Genomic DNA, 23,040 nt, shown 5'->3' on the forward strand with positions numbered 1-23,040 from the left:
AGACCATAAAAAAACTACAGGCAAATTTCTTGCAAAAATAGTCAAATGTCACAGAAACAGACTGGTGAAAATGGCTGCTTTCGATATAACAAAGAAAACCTGCAAGTTGTAATTAATCACGCACGTTTATTAATTAATTGTAAATAAGTTTATACTTGGGTAAGAAAAGGCTACTTGCTAAGCTTTTGCAACTAACAGTGAAATCTAACAGAAGCATCGGGGTAAATCGCTCCATGGCTCTGTCATTTTGACTGAATAACAAGGATCAGTAAAGTTGCAACTAAGCAAGTTTGTTGTAAATATATTTCATGACAGGCTTGTGTCAAAAAGTACGAACTGAATTCGAACAACAAATGGTCAAAATGTTATAGCTAGAAAAATTAACACACGTGTTTGCCACTACAATTCTAACTGGTTAACAAAGTCACAGCAAATACAGCTTCTATCATGTTGTAAAATGCTTTTAGATCGGAATAATCAGTGAATTCCAAGTTGTAAACTCGTCGGCCTGTTATGACGGATGCAACTTGTCCCAGGTTCCCACTTTGATGAGCTCCAACTCTTCGCTTGCGCCAGGCATACTTCTGGGCACTGGAGACAAGTCGTCCTGGCTGCACCATGCGGAGGCCTGAAAGAAAAGATTCTTGTGAGAAAATGCTTTCTAAAAGAGGTAACTTATCGATATATAAACAAATCTGAAGACACCCTGTTTGAAAACAGCACGTACATGTACTTAAAGAAGACGTAATTGACGGGCGTTTTGCACAGGCCGGGTTATGTAAACACGAGTTAGTGGTATGTTTGGATTTTAGTGTTGGATTTATTTTGGCATATCTTTATTTATGCTGGCCGTTCTTGTCTGCAAAGTCTCGTGAATTGACATTTTTCCAATCGATCATTGCATCAAGCTATGTGAACATGCGCTATTTTATATTCAGTCTTGAAATAGAGTTCATAAGGGAAAAGCAAGGGGGAAAAAGATCAAAAACATTACGTAAAATTGAACAGACCGTTGCTTAGCATAAATAACAGCTTTACTTGTTTTGTTACCTTCCAGGTCAATTATCTTTTTGGTTTTCTCATTCTCCTCTGTTCCTCCTTCCTCAATTATTGACCTCAATTCAAGTTTGTGAGCATCCTCGGTGAAGAAAAGTTCTCCAAAGTGTGGCCATTTGTTGCCTAAAATGGAAGGGGGTTAAATGTGTAATAAATAACACAGGATCAATAAATATATGCTATCTGCGATTTTCAAAGGCTGAAATAATCGTAGAAAACGTTCTCTTTGTTTAAGGATTTATATACTTATGAAAAACAGGGTTGAAAGAGAGATGAAAAACCTCATAGTCTTTTTGCACTTTAAATTGTCGAACTGAAAAGAGCATTGCTCGACGATCCAAATATGGCAGTAAGTATATACCACATGTTCCAACAAGAAAGATGGAAACATTTGAGTTACACTGGTAAACGTGACCCTCACGTTCCTAAATCTGTCGATAATACAACCCACATCCATTTCTAGTGCAATACTGTAGGAGTTTCTTTAAGGTGGCCGAACACAGTTTTCGCGCGCGCTTTTGCTGATGCAATTCAGCGCGCGCACAAGGATTGAAAAACAAACATTGTTTCAATAGAGCGATCATTTTATTTACTCAACACCCGCACAAAATGCGCTATTTTTCTCCATTATTGAACGCAGTGTATTGATGCCTTTAGTCTTTTATTACAAAGCTATGTTAGAAAAGGTAACGACGCAAAGAACCCAGCAATTCTCAGCTTTTTCTTTGTTACCGAAAGAACCCAGTTAAATGCAGCGCATGCGCAGTTGCTCGAAAAATTGAGACCGATTACTTTTGCAGAAACTTGCCGATTTCTAACGATCCAGTTGTTAGAATTTCAAGAAATTTGGCAAAATAATAATTCAGAAACCACGTAAATGATCTATCGCAAAAAATCTGAATTTTGACATAAGGAATTTTTAATAATACAGAACATGCAGTGAAAACGATTTACGGCGAATTACGAAAGTCGCCTACGTCAAAATTTTATTAGAACAGTGTTGACAGAAGGGATTTAATGTCAATTCATAGTGGGCAAATGATGAAAAAAATCCAACGACTGAATTTTTTTAAATAAACAAAAACCATTTTTTAAGCCGTGTTTTCAACCAGCCCCGTTGCCATGGCAACAGCACTCACCTTAGCCAAAATGTGAGAATACACCCTTCTGTGGTTAACCTTGACTCTTACAAAAAACGGGCGCCAAAGCATAAATAGCTTTAAAATAATGGTGAATTAGGCAGAGGCTCTTGAAAACTGTGTTCGGCCACCTTAACTTAGGTTGCCCTCGGTGTGTAAAAATTCAGTGCATCTTCATTTAAGTCCCTCTCAAATGATACGAGGGAATTTTTGGAAGTGGAGTAAAAACCATCAGCTAACTGACGCTGTCGCAGCAAATTACCTTTCTTTGAGTGAAGGAATACTTTTACTCCGCTGCAAAACTTTTCCACGGCTCGTCTTTGATGGAATGTTCTTGTAAGTCTGGGGAATTCGGGGAACAACATCCGGTAGTTGAATGCGAGTGCTGATGCTAGGATACTGCCTGTCACGTGAGCATGGGGTAACTCACTCAAGGAGTAATGGTCGCCAGGGCAAACGAGCATGGTTGTGCCTCCATCTACCAGCTGGCCCCATACTTCCTCAGCGCCATATACCGAAGAAATCTCGCCCATGAAGCGGTCGCTTTGGGCTTTGAGGTAGGTGAGAGCACCACGATAGCGGACCTAAAGATCGAAAGAAGAGGTTACGTATGATTTGACATGCTACCCGTCCAAGAAATGCTATTTCTACCATATGGTTAGCTCAGTTGGTAGAGCGCTAGCGCCAGACTGCTGTGCGGAAGGTCGAGGGTTCGAATTCCAGACCGGACCAAAACTCAGGGTCTTAAATAACTGACGAGAATGTGCTACCTTTGTAATTACATCTGCAAATTGATAGACATTCAAGTCTTCTCGGATAAGGACTATAAACTGAAGGCCACGTCTCCTGCCTCTTAAGCGTTACGTGGTTAGCAGGGGACGTTAAAGAACCCACGCACTTATCGCAAAGAGTAAGTCACGGAGTTCCCGGTGTTGTGGTCTGGCCTTTTCTCACGGGTTGGTGCTTCACATAGGGTTAGCCGCATTGCGTCTTTTCCCCGTGGACAGAATTGTCCAAGAAAAATGGTTACGTCTATGTCTTACACTGTTGGAAGTTCTGCGTCAAGGCGTTAATTGGATTAGTTGTTCCTTACACGACTCCGTTATATTGGGTTGAATCAATACAAATCAATTGTCCCATACCTCAGCAGGCTGCCATTCTTTGAATGTTCTAAAAGAAACGATCTGGTTTTTTAGAAGAGCTTCCCTGAGTGCCCTCAAATTGTAGTTAGCGAAACCCTTCTCAACGCTTCGTCTCTGCAGTTCATCTATGACCCAGTCTTGAGTGTGCATCTCCCTCAAGGTTTTGAATTCGTCAGCCTCCATCTTTAAAGAATCTACGGCCAGTTTTGTCAGAAAGTTCTCAAAAGAAAGCTGTCAGGAAAACAACAAATCTATTAATTTTTATTTGCTCATCGATTATTGGCATATATGCAAACATTTTTATTAACCTTAAACAATAGGAAATAGCGCTAGCTTACTGGATGACGTGGTGAATGTATATAAGACACATGTGAACTGCGGTTGATACATAAAACGAAAAGGTTTGGTGGATTCGAAACACCGGCGCGTTGCTCTACCCAACTGAGGTACGAAGCGTTGATAATGCGCACAAGGTAACAAGGCTTCACAGCTCAGTTGCTACCCGGAAGTACGCGCCGGTATTGCAGGGATCATGGGTTCCGTAACCTTCAGACGGTACCTATGAACTTTCTTACCATTTATGTATAACCATACAACTATTTTTCTCTTTTTTATTCTAACGCATTATTACCAGCAACCTAAGAGGAAGTGTTCAATTTTGTTACTCAGTTGGATTTTGTTCTTCGATAAGTTAGTTTCCCTTACAGGATAATATTGAATTAGCCAGGTAATCACTATCTTAGTTTTGCTATGAGCACTTTCCCACGAACCTGAACCTGTCGACGTTGAAATTGTTGATCAGCAACCATGGAAACCAGTCTATTGCTGACAGTCCGCGAGCGCGGATACCAAGGAAATGTGTCAATCATGGCTACAAACTCCACCCTCTGGTTCTGCTCTGTCAACAACGACGCCATTTCGTAGGCAACAAGCCCCCCGTAGGAATATCCGCCAAGAAAGTACGGTCCATGACGCTGCTCCTCGCTGATCAGTTGAACGTAATGTGCAGCAAGTTCACGGACTCCACCCCAGTCCTTACTCACTGCTGTTGGGTCAGTATAGCCCAGTGCATAGAAGGATACCAAATCCTAATATGGGGTAAGGAAAAATGTCCATTTAACAAATTTACGTCAGTTTTTCATGCGTCTGTCCTGTTATTGATCATGAATTTCGCATTAACATTGTTAAAATAGCTGTGGATCCACGACGCGATAGCCGACTGGATCCGCAGGCTACTTTGACAATATTATGACGAAATTCATTGTCAATAACAGGGCAGACGATTGAAAAACTGATGTCAATTTGTTTTTTACAATAAAAAATTCGTCAAATTGTCCGCTCTCGCTCGTCGCGTCAACATCTCATAAATTATAAATTCACGAGTCGTCCTTCTTATCCACAATGAAAAATAGCCAATGAGCACGCGCGAATTTCTGCAGTTATTGTAAAAATTACACTCACACACATAAAACAAGCGGCCCCATGCCCCACTGGGGGCAATGAGTATTGGTGATGACACATAAAACAAATAGCTGAACGTGACACTGTCGGGTTAACTGAAATCACCCTTTGGCCAATTTCTTCCAAAGTGTAGTCCACTTTGCACCAAATCATTTTTATTGGCTGCTTTCAGGTAGCTAAAACGTGTATCACATGTGGGCCAATTGCAATTCGTTATTTGAAGAGCCGATGAGTGCAGCGTTTGCCTGGCAAGTTACAATGGTATAAAACTAACCTTCACTGTCAGTCAACATACCTCACTTAGAAGTGGCTGTTAGGGTTAATACCCTTTTAAATACTTAAGAATTGATTAAATAAGGTTGCACACCATGTACGTCATTCGAGTGTTAAAACGAACGTTTTATTGGTAGACCGAGTATTGAGTGGAAAAAATGGAACAGGAAGCTGGCGCTTTTCTTGTGCGGAAACAAAGTACAATGTACAAGAGCCAACTACGTAGGGGGTATCGCTGCTTTCGGTATATACGAGATGTAGGGAGACAAGTAGAAGTAGAATGATGAATATGAGACTTAAATAACGTCAATACATATTAGCTGGGAGTCACCTGGCCTTCAAATCCCGTAGAAATCGCTGCCAGATTTAACGCATAATGGTGTGACGGATGTACACAGAAGAACTTGATAGCTGCGCCCGCAGGAGTGTACAGCGGTACAACTTGAATCTGACTCTCTGACATGACAGCAGATGGGGATGCGTCGGTCAGCGCAGGCTGTGTTTGCGCAGGCTCATTTTCTAGGTTGACGTTATTTTGAAGTTGTTCACCAGGTGCTTCTCCGCCAAGCTTGGCCATGACGTCTTTTGCAATTTTAAGTACGGTCGTATCAGGCTGCATAAAGTAGAAAATCTGAAACAAGAGCACCGTTTGTATCTCGTCAATTTGTGCAAAAAAGGTTAGTACGAAAATTCCGAAGGTGAATTGGAAGTGGTTATTCTGCTAATGGCAACTCAGATAGGTAAACCCGAGAACTGAAGTCCTCCTTAAACCAATCAACTGGTAAGTTGATATATTTTCCCACGCCTCACTGATCATATAGCGGAAATATAGACATTAATCATCCAGTGAGTGTTATTGCAACACACCTCAAAAGAAAATTGCAAATTGGCTTCAAACTGCATTTTCAAGGTCAGTGCCCCAGCTGAGTCGAGACCATAGTTGTACAAGCTCTTGTTGAGATCTACCTCAGAACCCGAAGGCATTCCTGCCCATTTAGTCATTAGTACGCCTACGTATTCCATGACCAGTTCGCGTCTTTTTTCTTCATCTTTCTCTAGCGTGATGTTTTGCGCCAGGGAATCTGACGAATGCGTCTGAATGTCAGAATCCTTAATTTCAGCTTTGATCAGCGACATTCTGGGCGTCTTCTTTAGCCCGACAAGACTTCTCATGCAGCGAGGCCAGTCCACACCACACAGGGTAATTTGAAAGCGGCTCGGTTCCTCAGTAAGAACTTTGGCCATGTGTTTGACTCCTGTGTAAATATTTCAGAATTTAGAAGGTACAACTTTAATATAACGTATACGGTTTGAACACCAAACTAGAAGTCCTTGTAGTGGGATTGAGTGAAAGTATTCTTGAGAAAGACGTACGCTCCGACAACCCGAGTAATAATAGCCATCTTGAAAATAAGAAAAAGAATGGTGACTTAGTCTGAATACGACTGCCTTTCTTACTATCGTTCATGTTATGAAAATGCCAGACTTTGAGAACAGTCTTTTGCATGACTGCGCTAATCAGACAATCACTCTGGGGCAAAAACGTGTGGTAATGTAGGTTGCAACGACGCTTTGCTGCCAAACAGTTTTAAAAGCAATCCATAGCACGCTTTTCGTCCTTCAGTATTTAGCGGAGTTCTCATACCCGCTAATGCTCAGAAGACGAGAACAACAGGGCCGTGCAATTAAGACAACCCGTCTAGCGACAGCTTCGGCTATTAATTTTTGTATTTGAAATTTTGATCCGAATACAGATAAACGGAAGGTTAACCCTTTTTGCAGCCCGTTTGAGAATATTGAGATATCGTGATAATGTTTATTAGGTCTTAGTGAAGAAATATCGTACCATCTCTGGCATGGATAAAGCCAAGTCCCCCTATGCTCATCAATTTGGCCACTTTGGAATCTCGTTCCATCACACCAGCTCCACTGATTGGTCCCCAGTTTATCGCCAATCCGGGTAGACCGAGCACCTGTCTTCGGTACTGGGCAAGAGAATCTTGAAAAGCATTGCAAGCCGAGTAAGAGCATTGCCTCGCGTTACCGAAGACCGAGGCCATGGATGAAAACATGATGAAGAAATCCAGATCCATTTCCAAGCTCATTTGGTGAAGTAAGAAGGAACCTTGCAACAAATCGAAAACTGTTACCATAATGATTCTAGTAGTCCCCGCTGCATAACGTAACTTTTAAGAGCTCAACAAAAGGCGCTCACTAAGAATGTGGCGCATTTTGAAAAACGTATGTCGAGGCTCTAAAAGGACTCATTAAGGACATCCAGTAGGCATACCTCAATGAAACGTTCTTGTTTACTTGTAAAGGGCACCCAAAATAGTTTGAAAACGGACTTGTTAAGCGGTGAGCCTAACCAACCACTCACGAACTTGATGACTGCTTATTAGAGTAGAAAGGTGGACGCTAATAGAGATATAAGAGAACACAGTAACTCATTATGGAATCTTACCTTTTATCTTAGGACCCATGGAATCAGTGAAGCCCTCAAACGTGAAATCTTTGACATACTCATCTCTTAGAACCATGGCAGTGATCACGATGCCAGCCACACTTGGAAGAGATTGAAGGCGCTCTTTAAGGGACGCCATTTGCTCTTGGTTGGAAATGTCAATCTGTTAGAAACAAAAATATAAAACACTGTTTGGAATTTCATCACCTTGCGTGAAGGTGTCTAAGTTTTACACCTGGGTTTATTCAAGTCACATTGCCTGTGATTCAACAAAGCAGCTTGCCTTTCGCTAACATTCAAACTTGTTAGCCTCGTTTTGCGCGTGGTGAACGTCTAACAAATAAAGGTTTTTGGGTGTGATAATGAAATACTGATTAAATAAAAAATAAATTAACTTTGTTTAACGAGGGTAACACACAACAGTTTTAACGACTGACAAAGCCGTGGCCCTCGAATTACCGATCGAATTGGAATTTAGAAATGTTGATTCTTGTGGAGGGGGGAAAACCAGAGAACCCGGAGAAAAAAACAAGAGCAAGAACGAGAACCAACAACAAACTCAACCCACTAATGACATCGGGTCCAGGATTTGAACCCGAGTCACATTGGTGGGAGGCAAGCGCTCTCACCACTGCGCCACCCCTGCTCCCCAGGTTACCTGGAACATATGTATCTTTGCGCCGGTCCTCCTCTCTATCTTTCTTACTTCTTCACATTTGGCATCGGAGGGCTTTGAACGGCCAAGAAGTCCAATAGACTTTGCTCCATTCTCCACCATCCAGCAGGCCACTTCAAATCCATATCCTCGAATCCCCCCTGCCACCAAGTACGTTCTGTCATCTTTCAGGCCACATTCATCTAAACCACACGGAAGAACAGGAATCTTGTCTAGATCACTACTTTCTCCAGACGATGGAAACGCGTGAATTTGAAAGGAAATACTTGAGGAGGCTTTTATTTCATGTTGTGGAGATGATTGTTTGTCGAGGGAAGTGTTTACGACTTTAATTGCTGTTGCCAAGTCTATAGAAACTATCTGCACTGCTAGAAGCTTTTCCAGGACTTCGTTGCCTTCCAACAAATCAAGACTTGCTAAACTGAGCTTTTCGTAAACCTGAGGAGACTTGAGAATGTCTGTCATGTCTTCTCTCTCATATCTGACATTTGTAGCTGCTGTAAATACGAGATCGCCAGTAAACTCGGAACTCAAAATTAGAACTTTTCCTCCTCGTTTGAGAGAACGACAACTTTCTTGAAGAGCATTTGGAGCAGGTGGGTAAAAAAATAAAACGGCGTCGAAGCTTTGAAAAGAATCATCATCGAAGCCAGAGGAACCTTGATGAACCACACTTTCCGCACCCAACTCAAGAAGAAGGGCTTTTGTAGACGTTTGGCAAGTGTCAGGAACGGTGCAAAATGCTCTGTGTCCGAGTGTTTTTGCAAGGGCAACTGCGGCTGGCCCAGGGCCACGGTTGGCTTCATGTATCAGTAGTGACTGATTTTCTTCTCCTGATGCTACTCTTTGAAGAGCATAGGAAGCTATGGCTAGGCACGCTGGGATGTAAGCTGCTTGTTCCTTTGTCAGGCCGGTTGGTTTTACGAACATGTTATTGACTTGAATGGTAAGGGAAGAGGAAACCCGTCCAGAGGCGACGACACCACACACCTCGTCTCCAATCTGTACATGAGACTTCCTGCCCTCCCCAGTGAGGTCAGTCACCTTTCCAACAACGAAGACACATCCTTTTGGTTTGGCTACATCAATCAGTGATTCCGAGGGTGTCCAGCAATATAGGAGATCTACTGTAAGCTCAGAGTTGGATGGCTTCGACAGACTCTTCTCGCGCAGGCAGAGCGTTGTTGACGAAGGGATACATGATAAGTACAATGAACCCTTCTTCTTGCTTTCCATTTTCTGGTTTGTCGGTTTCTCTGGAGAAAGTTTTGTCCTGACCATGCGATTTATAAAACGTTTTCCATCTCGAAAGGCCACCTCTTCTTCAATGCTCTCACCCAGTATCTCCTCAGCCAATGAATCTACCTCGAGCATATCCACTTTGTTACTGAGGTCAACAGATATCATCCTGATGTCAAACTCTTCCAGGCGTGCTGTTCGTCGAAAACCCCAGACTGTAGAACTCCACGGGATAGTACTGGCAGACGTCGGACAGGCGTTCAAGAGCTGTGTACGTTCGGTGACGAAGAAAAGTCGAGAACGCAACCACTCCTTCTCCATCAGAAGTTTGAGCAAGAAGACAGAACTGCCCAGGGCAAGGCGTTGAGATTGATCGATCACGTCCAAGTTCTCCGGCAGAAGGTTCGTTTCCACAGGCCACGTGTTCACGACCCTAAGGTTGGATAATTGGTCAGGTGGTATGCCCGCAAAGGCCGCTGTAATTGCTTCCTCTGCTTCGATGTTGAAACATCGAGCATTTGGCAGATCAACTGTGACGAAATTGACTTTAGCTGCCTGAAGTCTTGTGATTAAGGCATCTGAGAGGACAGAGGAATCTTTCAGCACAATGCAAGTCGGATTTTGGGTGGTTTCCTTCTTCCTTGGTAAAACAACCTCCATCCACTCTTCTTCATAGGCAAGGTCATCAAAGGAAAATGGACGTTCTGTGCTAGTCAACTCTGTAGCACGAAAGTCACTTATTTTAAGTAACACTTTTCCGGATGGACTCATGAGGGTAACATCAAATTTTCCAAACGTGGTGATATCTGCAGTCACGTGGCAGTACAACTGTTTGGTAGATGGCACGTCCCTCAGCGTAATGCTCTTGAAACCCACTGGCACCAAGGACGTATCTTCAGTTAACAAGTTTCCAATGGGAATAAAAGAGGATTGAAGGCAGGCGTCTAAAATGCAGGGATGGACAACATAACTTTCAGCTTCTGCTTGAATAGCTGGTAGTTCACTGATGTCAATCAAGCAGAGTCCCTCGTTATCGCGCTGCCATATTTCTTTAATGAGGGAGAAAGTTGGTCCATAGTTAAATCCCAGCTTTTTGGATGTTTCGCTGAAGCGCTGTGTTGTCATTTTTGTCATACTTGTCAACCGCTCCTCTAAAGCTGGACCAATCTCGTCGAAAGCTATGTACATTGAAAAAGACTAAAAGATTCAATATATGACTAGACTAATGAGAGATACCTTGAACACTTTGAGCAGTTTTCAATTTATGGTGATTATCCTGTCAAGTGGTGTAAATATATAAATGGGTTTTAACAGGTTTTCATTTTCCAACAGTATATTTAACTACAAAATTACACTGGACAACAATTATGACACCATTTTAATAACACATAAAAGATACCAACAATAATAAAACAACAAAGACAACAGCAATATATAGCAATATATAAGCACAATTTTTAGGTTGGTTTACCAAGGTGTTCGAAAAAGTTTCAACTATAGTAATACCTTTGCCTTCATAATGTTCGCGTCTGTGCAGCAGATCCAAAGAAATGTTCCCGCTGCTCAGAGTAATCTCTGACTGGTCATCCTGTAAGCTTGTAATGTAGAACTGAGCCTTATCAATTTTGTCCTCCTTTTGGAAACGTAATCGTAACCGTCTAACCTAAAAAAAACATGGAGAGAATTTAGCCAATTGTGGTATATCATTTGCAGTATTTATATTTTGCGAGAAAAATATTTAAATTCGACACACTCTTTCCATTTTGCGCACTTAATGCTATCTACCTGCGTTTCGGGCAAGGTGAGAAGATTCAAAAGCTTCACATCAGTAAGTTCAATGCAAGCAACATCTACGAACTTGTCCTTCGCCATAGCAAAGGCCATTTCCAGGTAAGCAGCTCCAGGCATCACAGCACCTCCCTGAATAAGAGCATGATCCTTTAAAGTAGGAAAACGATAGAGGTCAATCTCAGTCTCCCAGCAATGTAGGCCTGAATACAGTTCGGTCATTTTCACTTGTGCTAGAAAAGGATGGGCTCGCTTCTCTGTGGTTTCCTTAGCACCAATTGGGGTAATTATGGTTTGAAGCGGAATTTCCCTGTACCAAAATTTCTTTTCTAGCCATGGGTAGTTAACGGAACGGACAAACCTGGCTGAAGGATTCTTCTGTACATAAGACCAATCTATGGGTAATCCCATTGTATACAGTCTACAAACTGTGTTCTGAAGAAAGCACCGGTGTTGGCCTTTGACAGGTACTCTCTTGCGAGGAAGAGTTGCAACGACAACTGGAGTTTCTTGCTTATTAAGATTCTCTTGACTAGCAATCTGTTTCACATAGTGGGCTAAAATAGGCTGCGTGCTAATCTCAATAATCTGCTTGAAACCATCGTGTATCAGGTGCTTCATTGCTTGATAGAATTGGACTGGACAGCGAATATTGCGCCACCAATAATCGCCGTTAAACTTCTGACCTGAGAGAACGTCACCCTCAACGGTAGAGTAAACAGGAATTTTCGACAATTGCGGGTTTAGCTTGACACGTTTCATGGTTGCTTGAAAAGGCTTTCTGATGGTTTCCATATGTGCACTGTGGAAAGCACGCTTTGTTCCAAGAACGCGCCAGAAAGTATCTTTGGCGTGGATTTTAAGGTGTTGACCCAATGCTTCGATTGATTGGGCTTCCCCAGACACTGTGACGCTCTTTGCATCATTTACTGCGGCGATGTCAAGTGTAGCACTTAACTTCAGTTCGATAAGTAATGCCGTGGCGTCTTCCTCGGACATACCCAGAGCCGCCATACCACCATTATTGGGAGATTTTTCTTGCACAGTTGAGCGGGCCAGCACCAATTGAACAGCTTCCTCGACTGTTATGATCCCAGCAACACAGGCCGCTGCAATCTCTCCTAAACTGTGACCAATGACGGCGGATGGATGGATTTTCCAGGACATAAGCAGACTTGCTGTTGCGTACTGGACAGCAAAAGTGGCTGGTTGTGCAATGTAATTCTCCGAAATTCTTGAAATGTCCTCTGGCGCCATCAGCTCCTCCATCAGCGACCACTTTACACCAAGCTCATTGAGTAAATTACTCACCGTCAAAACAGCTTCTCTGAAGACAGCTTCACATTCAATTAACTGTCTTCCCATCGCATACCACTGAGAGCCCTGACCACCAAACATGAAAACGAGCTTTCCATCATTGGATTTCACTTCTGCGTAGGAAACCAACTTATCCCACCCCACGGAGTCATCGGCGTAGTCTGCTAGAGACTTGGATGCTTCCACAGTAGAGCCAAAAGCAAGGGCCAAGCGATGTGGGAATTGACTGCGCCGTTCATTCAAAGAATAGCATAGGCTTTCCACAAAACGCTCATCAGTATCTTCTACATTATTCTTGATCCATTCTGAGTATGTTCGTGCCATCTTGTGTAGAGCTTCTTTTGAACGTGCTGACAAAGTGAGGACATTATTTAAGCGATTAACGCCCATTTCCTTTGAGCAGTGTTTTGACGTTACCTCGCGAAGGATGAGGTGCACGTTTGATCCGCCAAAACCAAACGAGTTTAAGGCTGCTATTCGGGGTTTTCCTTTTTCCGTTATCCATGGTTCAGTGGCTTGTTGGACTACAAACTCGTTTTCTTCTAGCTTAAGTTTGGGATTCAGCACGTTTATGTTAACAGTTGGCACATATTTTTTCTCTTTGATCATCAGAGCGACCTTGATCAGTCCAGCAAGACCGGAAGTAGATTCTGTATGATTGAGGTTTGACTTAACAGAACCAATCCTTAACTTACGTTTAGACGTTGCCGTTCGCCTGCTGTAGGTATCAGCTATCGAGTCAATCTCTACCACGTCTCCAATTGCGGTACCAGTGCCATGCGCCTCAAAGAAATCCACGTCTTCTGGATCCACTCCTGACCGTTCTAGAACCCTTCTAGATAGTTCAGCTTGCATCTTTGAACTCGGAGCAGTCATCGGTACAGCGTTTTGCCCATCGCTATTCATTCCGCAGGCAACGATCTCGCAATATTCGTCATCTTTGTCATTCAAAGCCGCATGCGACAGCTTCAAAATAACTGCTGCAAAACCTTCTCCTCTTCCATAGCCATCTCCTGAAGCATCAAAACTTTTACTGCGTCCGTCAGGGGCAAGGAGTCCACCTAAGCTGGCCGAAATCTGAAACATCTCACTGAGAATAATGTTAGGCGCGCAAACGATGGCTATGTCGCAATCGTCGTTGTGCAGGTTGTCACAGGCTATTTTGAGTGCAGTTAAGGATGAAGAGCATGCCGTGTCTACGACCAAGCTTGGACCCGTTAGGTTAAGACAGAACGACAACCTGTTGGCGATAATAGACAATGTGCTTCCTGTCGAGGCAAACGGGTCCATGATGCTGTAATTTGATGGATCTGAAGTGAGCTTGGAGTAATCCAGATTCATCACGCCGACAAACACCCCAGTTCTGCACTTTTGAAGATCGTCAAGTCGCATTCCAGCATCTTCAATGGCCTCATACACCACTTGTAGCAGAATACGTTGCTGAGGATCCATTCCACGGGCTTCCTGATTGGATATACCGAAGAACGCGTTGTCAAAGTATTTTATTTCTTCTAAGTAGGAACCATTGAGAACAGAATGGCGTCCTGTAACAAACCGCTTAGGATTGTAGTACTCAAAGAAGGCCTTACGTTGCTCGGGTCTGTTCTCGGGGTACGCAGTAATCGAACTCTTTCCTTGTTCAAGTAAATGCCAAAACTGGTCTTTGCTCTTTGCTCCTGGAAATCTGCAGCTGATGCCAACGAGTGAAATTCCAGGGCGTTTAGACCTAACCTGATGTATATCGCCATTTCGTACTTGCAACGATACTTCGTCGTTTTGTTCCCTGGGGTTTGGTTTTATATTTATGTCACTTTGTGAATGAAAACTGTGCACCAACTGGAGGAACAGAGTGATTATTGCCGGGAAAATAACGAGAGCGTGAGTCATCCCCAGAATAAGGACCAGCGGGACAAGACGATGGAAAATTTCAGATAGACTTGGGTAAATAAACCCCAGTGAAACTGATCCAGATATTGTTACTAATGCTTCAGTGATCACAGACCACCCAACTGAGCAGAGGGCCTCGACCATCTGACTTCGTATTTTTAACTTTGCTGAAAATACGAATGAATTAGCCACCAGATTGCTAAAATTCAGGGATAGCACCATTGTCATAAAAAGTGATAAAAAGGAGATGTGATTCAGATGAATTCCCCACGCTTGCATTATAGCTGCTGCCTCTAACACCAGAATATCAAATGTTGCTGCCAGGAGGAGACTTATCCCGAAACTTGTGTTTGAGAATAGAGAAAACATGAACACTACTACCGTGGCAGTTACGAAAACTGTGATGACTCCTTCTCGTTCCAACAGGAAAAGGTCGTCAAGATCAAAAAATTTCTCGGAGACTGGTACTGCTTCCAAAGAAGACTGTTCCAGCAAATATTTTCTAAGTTTCTCTATTGATCGTAAGTCGTCTCGAAATCGGTTATGTAGTTCTGTCTTGAGATGAATTCGAGATGCCAGAATTCTAGCTTGAGACTTCGTACTCTCGAAACGTAGGTCTTGTCGAAACGGGCCGTTGTGGGTTTGATCAAGGAAACGTTCCAAGCACCGGTAGAATTCTGAGTTTGAGCAGGTCATGTTTTGACGTTGTTTCCATTGCCGAAAGGCTGCCATCCAACAGAATGATTTCCCCTCGTTGAAGGAAGCTTCTTGCAGTTCCACACAAAGGTTTATTATTTGATTCTGTACAGTGTTCTGTGAATAGTCAATTTCCTCCGAGAATATGATGCTTGTATCGGTTTCTTTACCAAAGTACTTTCGTTGTGCCTCACTAAAGTGTTTGAAATGATCAAGTTGGTTAAGTGATTCGGTGGTGCTCGTTCGCTCATCAGGTTTTAAAGCAGACAACACACACAAACTTAAGATACAGGCAAGAATGAAAAGTGACAAAATCTTTCCACCAAGCGACGTTGTTATCCGTATAAGGCCTTTTACGATGCGTCGAAGTTTCGATTTTGGGCATTGCACGAGTCCTTGTTCTAAGCTTCCAACGCTAGTAATTGAAGATCTTCTTCTACTGGATCTGGATTGCAGACAAGGAGTGTTCAATTTCTTCAACCTTTCTTCAAAATACATCAACACAATGACTGTTACCGCAAAGGATGCCAGTGAAACTAATACATAAGATACTAGTGTTGCCACGAAAAATTCGGAAATCACATCAAAAGAAGATTTGATCGCAATTCCGAAAAGAACAGTTCCACATAGCCCCGAAAATGCAGTGACGAGCCCCGCTCTAGTAAAGCAGCAGCTGACTCGATGTTCAAGTGATGGTACTTTCTTTTGCCGCTCCCATTCCACAAGAAACAGTATTGTGTCTGAGGCTGCTTTTCCAAAAAGCAAAAAGGGAATAAACAAGGTAGTTGGGAAAAGAGACATGTTGGTCATTGAGATGATACCCACAGAACAGGTCATAGGAAATACATAAGATGAGATCATCAGTAACACTGTTGCTAGGCAACTGAGATTATCAGAGGAAAGGAATATGAAAGTAAAGACAAGAGCAGCCATTACCACAGGTGTAACGTAAAGTGGCCATAGCTCCATTCTCAAGACGCTTTCCAATGCATCGTTTCTTGTTTTCCCAGTCTTGAAGTCGAGTTCTACACATTTCAGGTGACGTGCCAACGACGAGAGGAGACTCTCAAAAGATGTTTCAAAGATGATAACTGCTTGGTCTTCTTCTTTTGTGGTTGTCTTTTTGAGAAAGTAAATAAGTTGAAGAGCGTCGGCCCGAGAAGTCGGTGGATCTGTATTCCGTTGAACTTGAAAATTACTCAACAATCGTTTGATGGAAGAATTGAAAGTTTGACCAGAGGAGAGAACGACTGTGGAGTTTGCCAATTCGCCAACCAGAATGGAAGAAAGGTTCCTCAAATTTTCAAACTGAGAGCCAGCTAATTCGAGAGGACTGCTAATGATACAGTCATGTTCAGCTGGTTTGCGTTGGGTGTTTGGAAGCAATTGCCTGGAGCATATTTCACTGTAGCCACTAATGTTTACTACGGTCTGGTGGACGAGAACGGCGTCTTTTAAACAATCTTCACTCAGGATATCTTGACCATGTTTAGGGACCATGATGATCTGTTCTTGGCGTGCTTGAAGAAGAGGAAAGAACTGTGCTGCATGATGGAAGTCTCTCCTGGATTGGCTGTCAGTCGCAGTGAAGCGCTCAACGGAGGGAAGCTCGACACGAAAGCGAATGAATCCTAGACAGCTTAAAGTGATAACCATAAGCGACAGAAGAAGGACAACCCATGGTTTACGAGCTAGAAAAAATCCCAGTTTCTCGAACGTTTTCTCGTAGGCAAGGAGGGGGCCATAAGATAGTTGTCTTTGTCTTGTTAAGATGTCCCCACAACCAAAACGACGCGTTTTACGGGTCGGATGAATGTGGTACGACCTAGACGCAAATATGCGATTTGGTTTAAGTATTTTTTTTTTTTTTTTAATTGAAAACTCTTAAATTGCCCCTTTTTGTTAGTGACTGTCCTAGTCAACTATTCAGAATCACAAACTCTTTTACCCTATTATCTATTATCAAATCAGTAAGAGTTCAAGAATAAGTCATTCATTTTTGTGGCTACTGCCTAGCTTAGTAGGCAGGCAGCCACTGTGTTATCGGTCATGCAAGAGCGTTAGAAGTTATGCAATTTTATATAACTATTGGGTCTTGTGACTGATGATCTAACAGAAATCGGTACAACGTTCGGAATCGCAAAATGTTCTGTCAGTTTTGCACGACTAATAATCGGGATAAACCGGGTTCATCTCGGATTTACCCAATAGTGCGGAACGAGGAAATTCTACTTCTCTCGCCATTGTTCTGCTGTATTAATATCGACTGCAACCACGGACATTTTGAGGACAACTTTTTGGTTTTTCCATGTGATCTTGAGTTGTGAAGCAAGATACTCTTCACTTATGATGTTTTCATGCTATTCTCGACAACCAATCAGGCACAACATTCAAACAACGTGTCCACTGTTTTTTGGTAAAGAGTTTCTCTGTTTTTTCGTGAACGCGTAAATATAATTTTCATTAGAAAACCAAAAACGTTCCCGAAATCGCCAAGATCTATGAAATACAGCAAGATGGCCGTGTGATTGGAGCAGCTCAGCACTTTGAAATGCTCCATGTATAGGATCTGGCAATTCATACCGCTTTCGTTCAGTAAAAGATGCTCTCAATGTAAAAAAGAGTCAAACAATATATCTTAGGGCAGTTTTCTCGAGAGTGTCGAGAAGTAATTGGTTTTGCGTTATTAAGCTTCGCGACGGGCTTAAAAAATTCGCGCTACTTTTCTGTCCAATCAGAAGTAAGATCAACTCCAACACGTTTTCTCACGTTTAGCGACAGCTCAATGTATTTACTTCGATTTTTGATTGGTTCACTGGATTTGAATGTCCCATGTGATTGACTAGACTGATTACTTTTGTTTTGGTTTTAGCGCGGTTTTCAATTTAGTGTCGAAAGTAATAAGTAAGTAACCTTTATTTAAACATGATAAGTAATTAAGCTTGTAGCTTGTGGGGTCGCGTGTAAATAAACAGTAAAGGATAATTACAAAATAAGAATTAAAAAATTTACAATGTAAGATATAATCTAGTTTAAATAAAAATTTGCAGCTAATAATAATTAACCTAATTATTGACATTATGTGACTAATAAACGTATACCAATGGAATACACCAAACGTAATCAGGTAATTACTTTGGTTTTGGTTGTGGTTTTTACTTTGGTTTGAGATTGGCTGAATGGTCTAACTGGTAAGTAAATGGTTTGGTTTTGAGTCTATATATATTACTAGGATAATAACACCAATTTTGTTTGTCAAGATCTTTTGAAAACTGAACGAATCATTTTGAGCGATACATGCTTTAATGACGGTCTACAGAGCTTTCTTAAGAGTTCCAAACTTGAGCCATAACTTTGTGACATCGATCAGTTTAAATTAACTAAAGAAGCTTATCCTGTAGGGTGGATCATAAAAGATGCATAGAGAAAAAGCTGTACGACGAATAGAGTACACCTATTTCAATTACTTTTTTCTCATTTAAATATCTGTTCAGCTGTTGTTCTGCAATTAGGGTTACCGTATACCTTTAGATCGGCAATTTTCTTCAAATTTGAATTTTTGGGTCAAACTAATGGTCGAAGAGTAATCTCTAATTTCTGAAAAAAAAATTGAAAAAAACTAAATATTGGCGGAGAAATGGAGGTTTTACATCATGGCCGGAAGTAAAAGTTCCCTCTGGATTGACAGCTCTATAACGCGTATGCAATCAACCGAGACGACTTTCGCGGGAATATTACCTATATGGATACGACGAATTGGCTGGCTATTCACCTCTACTCAGTTGAACAGCATTGCTAATCCAAACATTTTTCGTATTAGGTGTAATTCTATTAAGTTATAAATAAACAGCGAAGAACGAATGAAAATATATCTCGGAGTGAAGAAGCGAAAATTGGCCTCGCGGATGAAGCTAAGGTTATCGTATCAAGGGGGCAAAAAGATCGAGTCAAGAGAAGAGAAAGGTTCTGTAAAAAATTGGGAACTTGACAGCGATAACAGCGATTTTTACAGTGACTCTTCTGTTGAGTCCGATACCGATGAATCGCCTGACTCATTGAGATCCATTGGAATATTATCCAAGTACATTTGCTCCGCCGCGCTTTCTCTTGTTTGTTTTCTTCGGCCAGCCACTCTAGCGTTCGTATCCTTTTTCGTCTTCCCCATTTTGCCAAACCAGCTTTGAGCGCATTGCGAAACACAGGGGTGTTTTAGAGATTCACGCGTAAATTTCACCGCGAGAAAAAACTTTCCAAACGCTGATTGGCGTAGTGATCTGAGAACCCAGTTGAAGGCGTTTGTGCGCGGAGTTCGTTTGAGAAGTAAGAGATTTTTCTTAGCGCTGTTTTCTCGTATAAATTTTTTCGCTTGAAGCAGACACTTTAAAGAGTTACAACTCAAAGGGAATTTCTTCGATTGCCCTCAAATTTGGACAGTAGCTAGATTAACATATAATAAACAAATACGTGTCTCCGAATTGTTTATTTCGAAATATTTTTTCTCTGAGAGCAATTTTTATATGATCACTTCACATTTTTTAAATCCTATTTCGAAAATGTTCTGTAACTTTTTACTGCAATTGAATATGGCAAAACGCAGACAAGCCCTTTTAGCGCTTTTTGTCCTTAAACCGGGGAAAAAAATAAATTGGCGAAAAACAAAATTCGCTTTGACTTGTAGCTTCCAAAAGGTGATTAGGGCGCTTGCATTTAGTGGTCCTGAAAAAAACGGCAATTCATTTCATTTCAAAATTCTTGGTATAGTTTGATAGCCAGCTCTATAAGCTTTTAGTTTGATATGGTGGTTTAGGTATATATCGCTTAAACCGGACGCGCTACATCGCTTGGACGCGAGGCACCCCTGAAGGTATACGGTAACCTTAAATTAGCTTTTCTTTCAGAACAAATCATCTTAATACATACGCATGTGTAGAGTATATAGTGTATATTGAAGGCCCCTGAGAGTATATATAGATAGCATATTTATTGCATGAAGTGGAACGGACAACATGGCGCATTGCAATTTTATATGATAATTTGCGGACTTCATGCTTCGTCGAGCGGAAATCAAAACACGCCCGCGCATATGAGGGAAAAATATGCGCGGAGACTCGAGGTTTCAAAAAGTTTAATTGAAAATCTAAAGACCATTTAACTTGTCTGCAAGTTGATTCTTGAATTTAGACCCTGCTCAATATCGGTGAGTTTGATGATGCCGTCCGCGAAATTAAGGTGTGTGAAAAATCCACCGTGTTTCCAAGGCTTAACCATACGTTAAAGAAAATATATTTTCTAGGCACAAGACTGCTCTTCAATTCCTGTCATTACAAGAATTTCAAATATAATATCTTTAACGAGATTTCTCACGGTCCCAAAGTGGGGTTTCGTGGGGCCCTTGAGCCCGGAGCCCAATCATTTCATTGCCTGGAGCCCTGATCTTTTTCAGCTGCGGAGCCCGGGGACCCTGAAAGCTTTGTTGTGGAGCCCGGAGCCTAAAGTAATAAACGTCAATCTGGAAGTGTAACGCTTGCATTCTGTTTACTTTGAAGCTTTGAAGCAGTACACGAATTTCCCGGAACGTATTCTCGCTGACTGGTTTTCGATTCCTCTGATATCAGCATCATTTCAATCCATGAAATAAAGTAACAAACAAGAGATTTTATAAGCAAATTGGCTTAAATACAGAGCCGCGTAAACGGTTCTGAAATGGAGGGCATGGAATTCTTAACTGACAATCTGTTTTATGAAACCATTTTGATAAAGGGTGGTAAATACTGAAGTTCCAAAAAACTAAATGCAACCCTGACAAAGAAAATTCTAGGGATCACAATGAGGCGATTAAAAATTATCATATATAGCGCACTTTCTGAGAGTAAGCAAACAGGAATGAATCAGAAACAACACAGTTCAGCGACTTCCCACTGGAAAAATGTATTCGATATCACCATAAGGGCCGGCTAAAGGAGCAATTTTCCAAAATGGCGGATATTCGTAACATGGAAGTGCCTGAATCTTCTTCCTCAACTGTTACTACTACAATAAAAGTTTGAAAATTTTGGCCTAAGTGATTCAAAATGTTTTTTTTTTACGACAAAAAAAGAGATTAATTCACAGTGTTTCCGAGATATTAAGAAAAATTGCTGTGATATTTAGCAGATTTTTTGAGAATTTCTGGAAAGATTTTTAGGCGATTTTACGTGATATTCGAGAAAAGGCCTAGGGAATGGCCATGGAAACATTATTTTACGCCATTTGTTACATTTTCTGTTTATTGCGTTTTCTAGATCTGTTTAGCCTTTGCTTGTAAATAAATTTACTTGTAGAAATAAATTCGGTCTCGCGCTTGTCGCCTGATCGATTAATCGATTGGGTCACGAGATGTGATTTTCAAAGAGTGATAATTTTTAAGACAATTACAAAAAAAATGTAGCAATAAGCGCACGCAAACGACAGGTTTCAGAATGATCAGCTGATAAAACAGGATAAGTCCTTCAAAGCTTGCCTAATTTAGCGCTGTCACACTGGGCCAGAAACACACGCGTTGCACATACGAGAGTAGACTGAAAAAATAAAGAGAGCCTTAATCTTCCCACTATTGAGACTCTCTGTGTAAAATTATCACTATCCTTGATGTACTAGTGAAAAAATGTTCATTGCTCATTCACAAAGGCGATTCAAAGGCCAACAAAGCGACAAAAGAACGCGGAAGAAAAAAAAAATTACGAAGAGAGAAAACCTCAAAAGTTTGCTTTCTGGGCAAGCTCAACCGAAATAACACTGACACATCTCAAAAGTGTGAAAGGAAACGTTATTGCACAAGTTCAAACGAGTTTTTCAAGACTCTTGTTTGACAATATCTCAAGATAATAGCTAGAAAAAGACATCTCTGGCATTTTTACTGAAATACAGTTAATATTGCGTCTTTTTTCCGCCTGAAGGGTTGAAAATCAAGTCCGCTAGTTCAATTTTCATTTCTGCTCCTTTTATGTCATTTTCATTCAGTTACATTTTTCAGTCTTAACGCACCTCACTGTCTTTATAGCAACAAAGCTTCCCTTTTTCAGGGAGGATGTTAATGCCAGAAAAGACAAGATTATCGATTGAAGCTTCGACATTCGCGACTCCATATAGGACCGTTACTTACACAATTCTAGGGTTTAATTAATTCCTTGAGGAGTTGATGCTGGATCATTTAAATGAAATGTTTCTTTTTTACCAAATTCAGAATCCTTTTTGGCCGGAAAGACTAGTTGGTCTGAACTCTGCATTTCATAACGATTAAACACCTTTTGCAACGTACAGTGATATTAAACTATGGCAAGGGGAATTATTGACTGGAAAAGAAACGAGAAAAAAGCATTAACCGGCCTCTTGCTTTGCTTGAATCTTGATTCAACTTGGCAGCCGCCTCTAACTCGGCCATGACAAGACTCGAGTTATCCCAGCGAATACCAGTATTGAGCTTTGTTGACTGGAAGATTTCAATTCGAGAAGTACTCTGTAAAACGACACTCCACTCTAATGGGCGTCACTCCGTGGCGGGTAATTTTATACCCAAACTAATTACATTGTTTGTCTACAGGTTGTCAGCACTCCAGGAAAAGAACATACAGTATTCCGTTTCAGCAGTTGAGGAACATGTACTTATGGCGAAAGAGTTTCCGATACAGTTTTGCAGTTTCTGCATATATTGAAAGCTATTTTATTTGTTGACACAATCGTCAAGGAACTGAAAAACCTTCCTTGTTAGCGTTATCAGCGCGTCATCACGTTGGTGTCCATTTATAGGTATCCAGTTACAACTGTTTGTAATTGGATACCTACGATACTGGCACGTCAATTGCGCGCGCTTTAATGGCTTCCTTCTTAACGTTCCCCACATTTTTTAAACCTTGTGGAAAGCAC

The 23,040-nt window shown here is 41.5% G+C and overlaps 1 protein-coding gene across 1 annotated transcript; it reads right to left on the bottom strand.

Moving 5' to 3' along the window:
• Positions 1–355: 355 nt before the first annotated feature.
• On the bottom strand, positions 356–22,806 carry LOC145480754 (mycocerosic acid synthase-like). Its single transcript, XM_081459075.1, has 13 exons — positions 22,500–22,806; positions 11,236–16,963; positions 10,957–11,113; positions 8,194–10,628; positions 7,536–7,698; positions 6,918–7,196; positions 5,939–6,327; positions 5,403–5,702; positions 4,108–4,425; positions 3,338–3,568; positions 2,458–2,779; positions 1,051–1,179; positions 356–628 (listed from the first exon to the last, which is right to left on the bottom strand). Exons 1-13 carry the CDS (start codon positions 22,556–22,558, stop codon positions 408–410), a joined length of 10,731 nt encoding a protein of 3,576 aa, XP_081315201.1. The 5' UTR covers positions 22,559–22,806; the 3' UTR covers positions 356–407.
• Between the last annotated feature and the right edge of the window lie 234 nt (positions 22,807–23,040).

The sequence above is a fragment of the Orbicella franksi genome, chromosome 3 (assembly GCF_964199315.1).
Source record: "Orbicella franksi chromosome 3, jaOrbFran1.1, whole genome shotgun sequence".
NCBI classification, from domain to species: Eukaryota; Metazoa; Cnidaria; class Anthozoa; order Scleractinia; family Merulinidae; genus Orbicella; species Orbicella franksi.

Bases quoted from the DNA above. Each gene is read 5' to 3' on its own strand.
- LOC145480754 (XM_081459075.1), bottom strand. From the start codon at position 22,558: ATGGCCGAGTTAGAGGCGGCTGCCAAGTTGAATCAAGATTCAAGCAAA. The intron at 16,964-22,499 runs GTTAATGCTTTT...ATTTGCGTCTAG, and splicing joins TCAAGCAAAGCAAGAGGCCG to GTCGTACCACATTCATCCGA. The intron at 2,780-3,337 runs GTATGGGACAAT...TTCGATCTTTAG, and splicing joins AAGAATGGCAGCCTGCTGAG to GTCCGCTATCGTGGTGCTCT.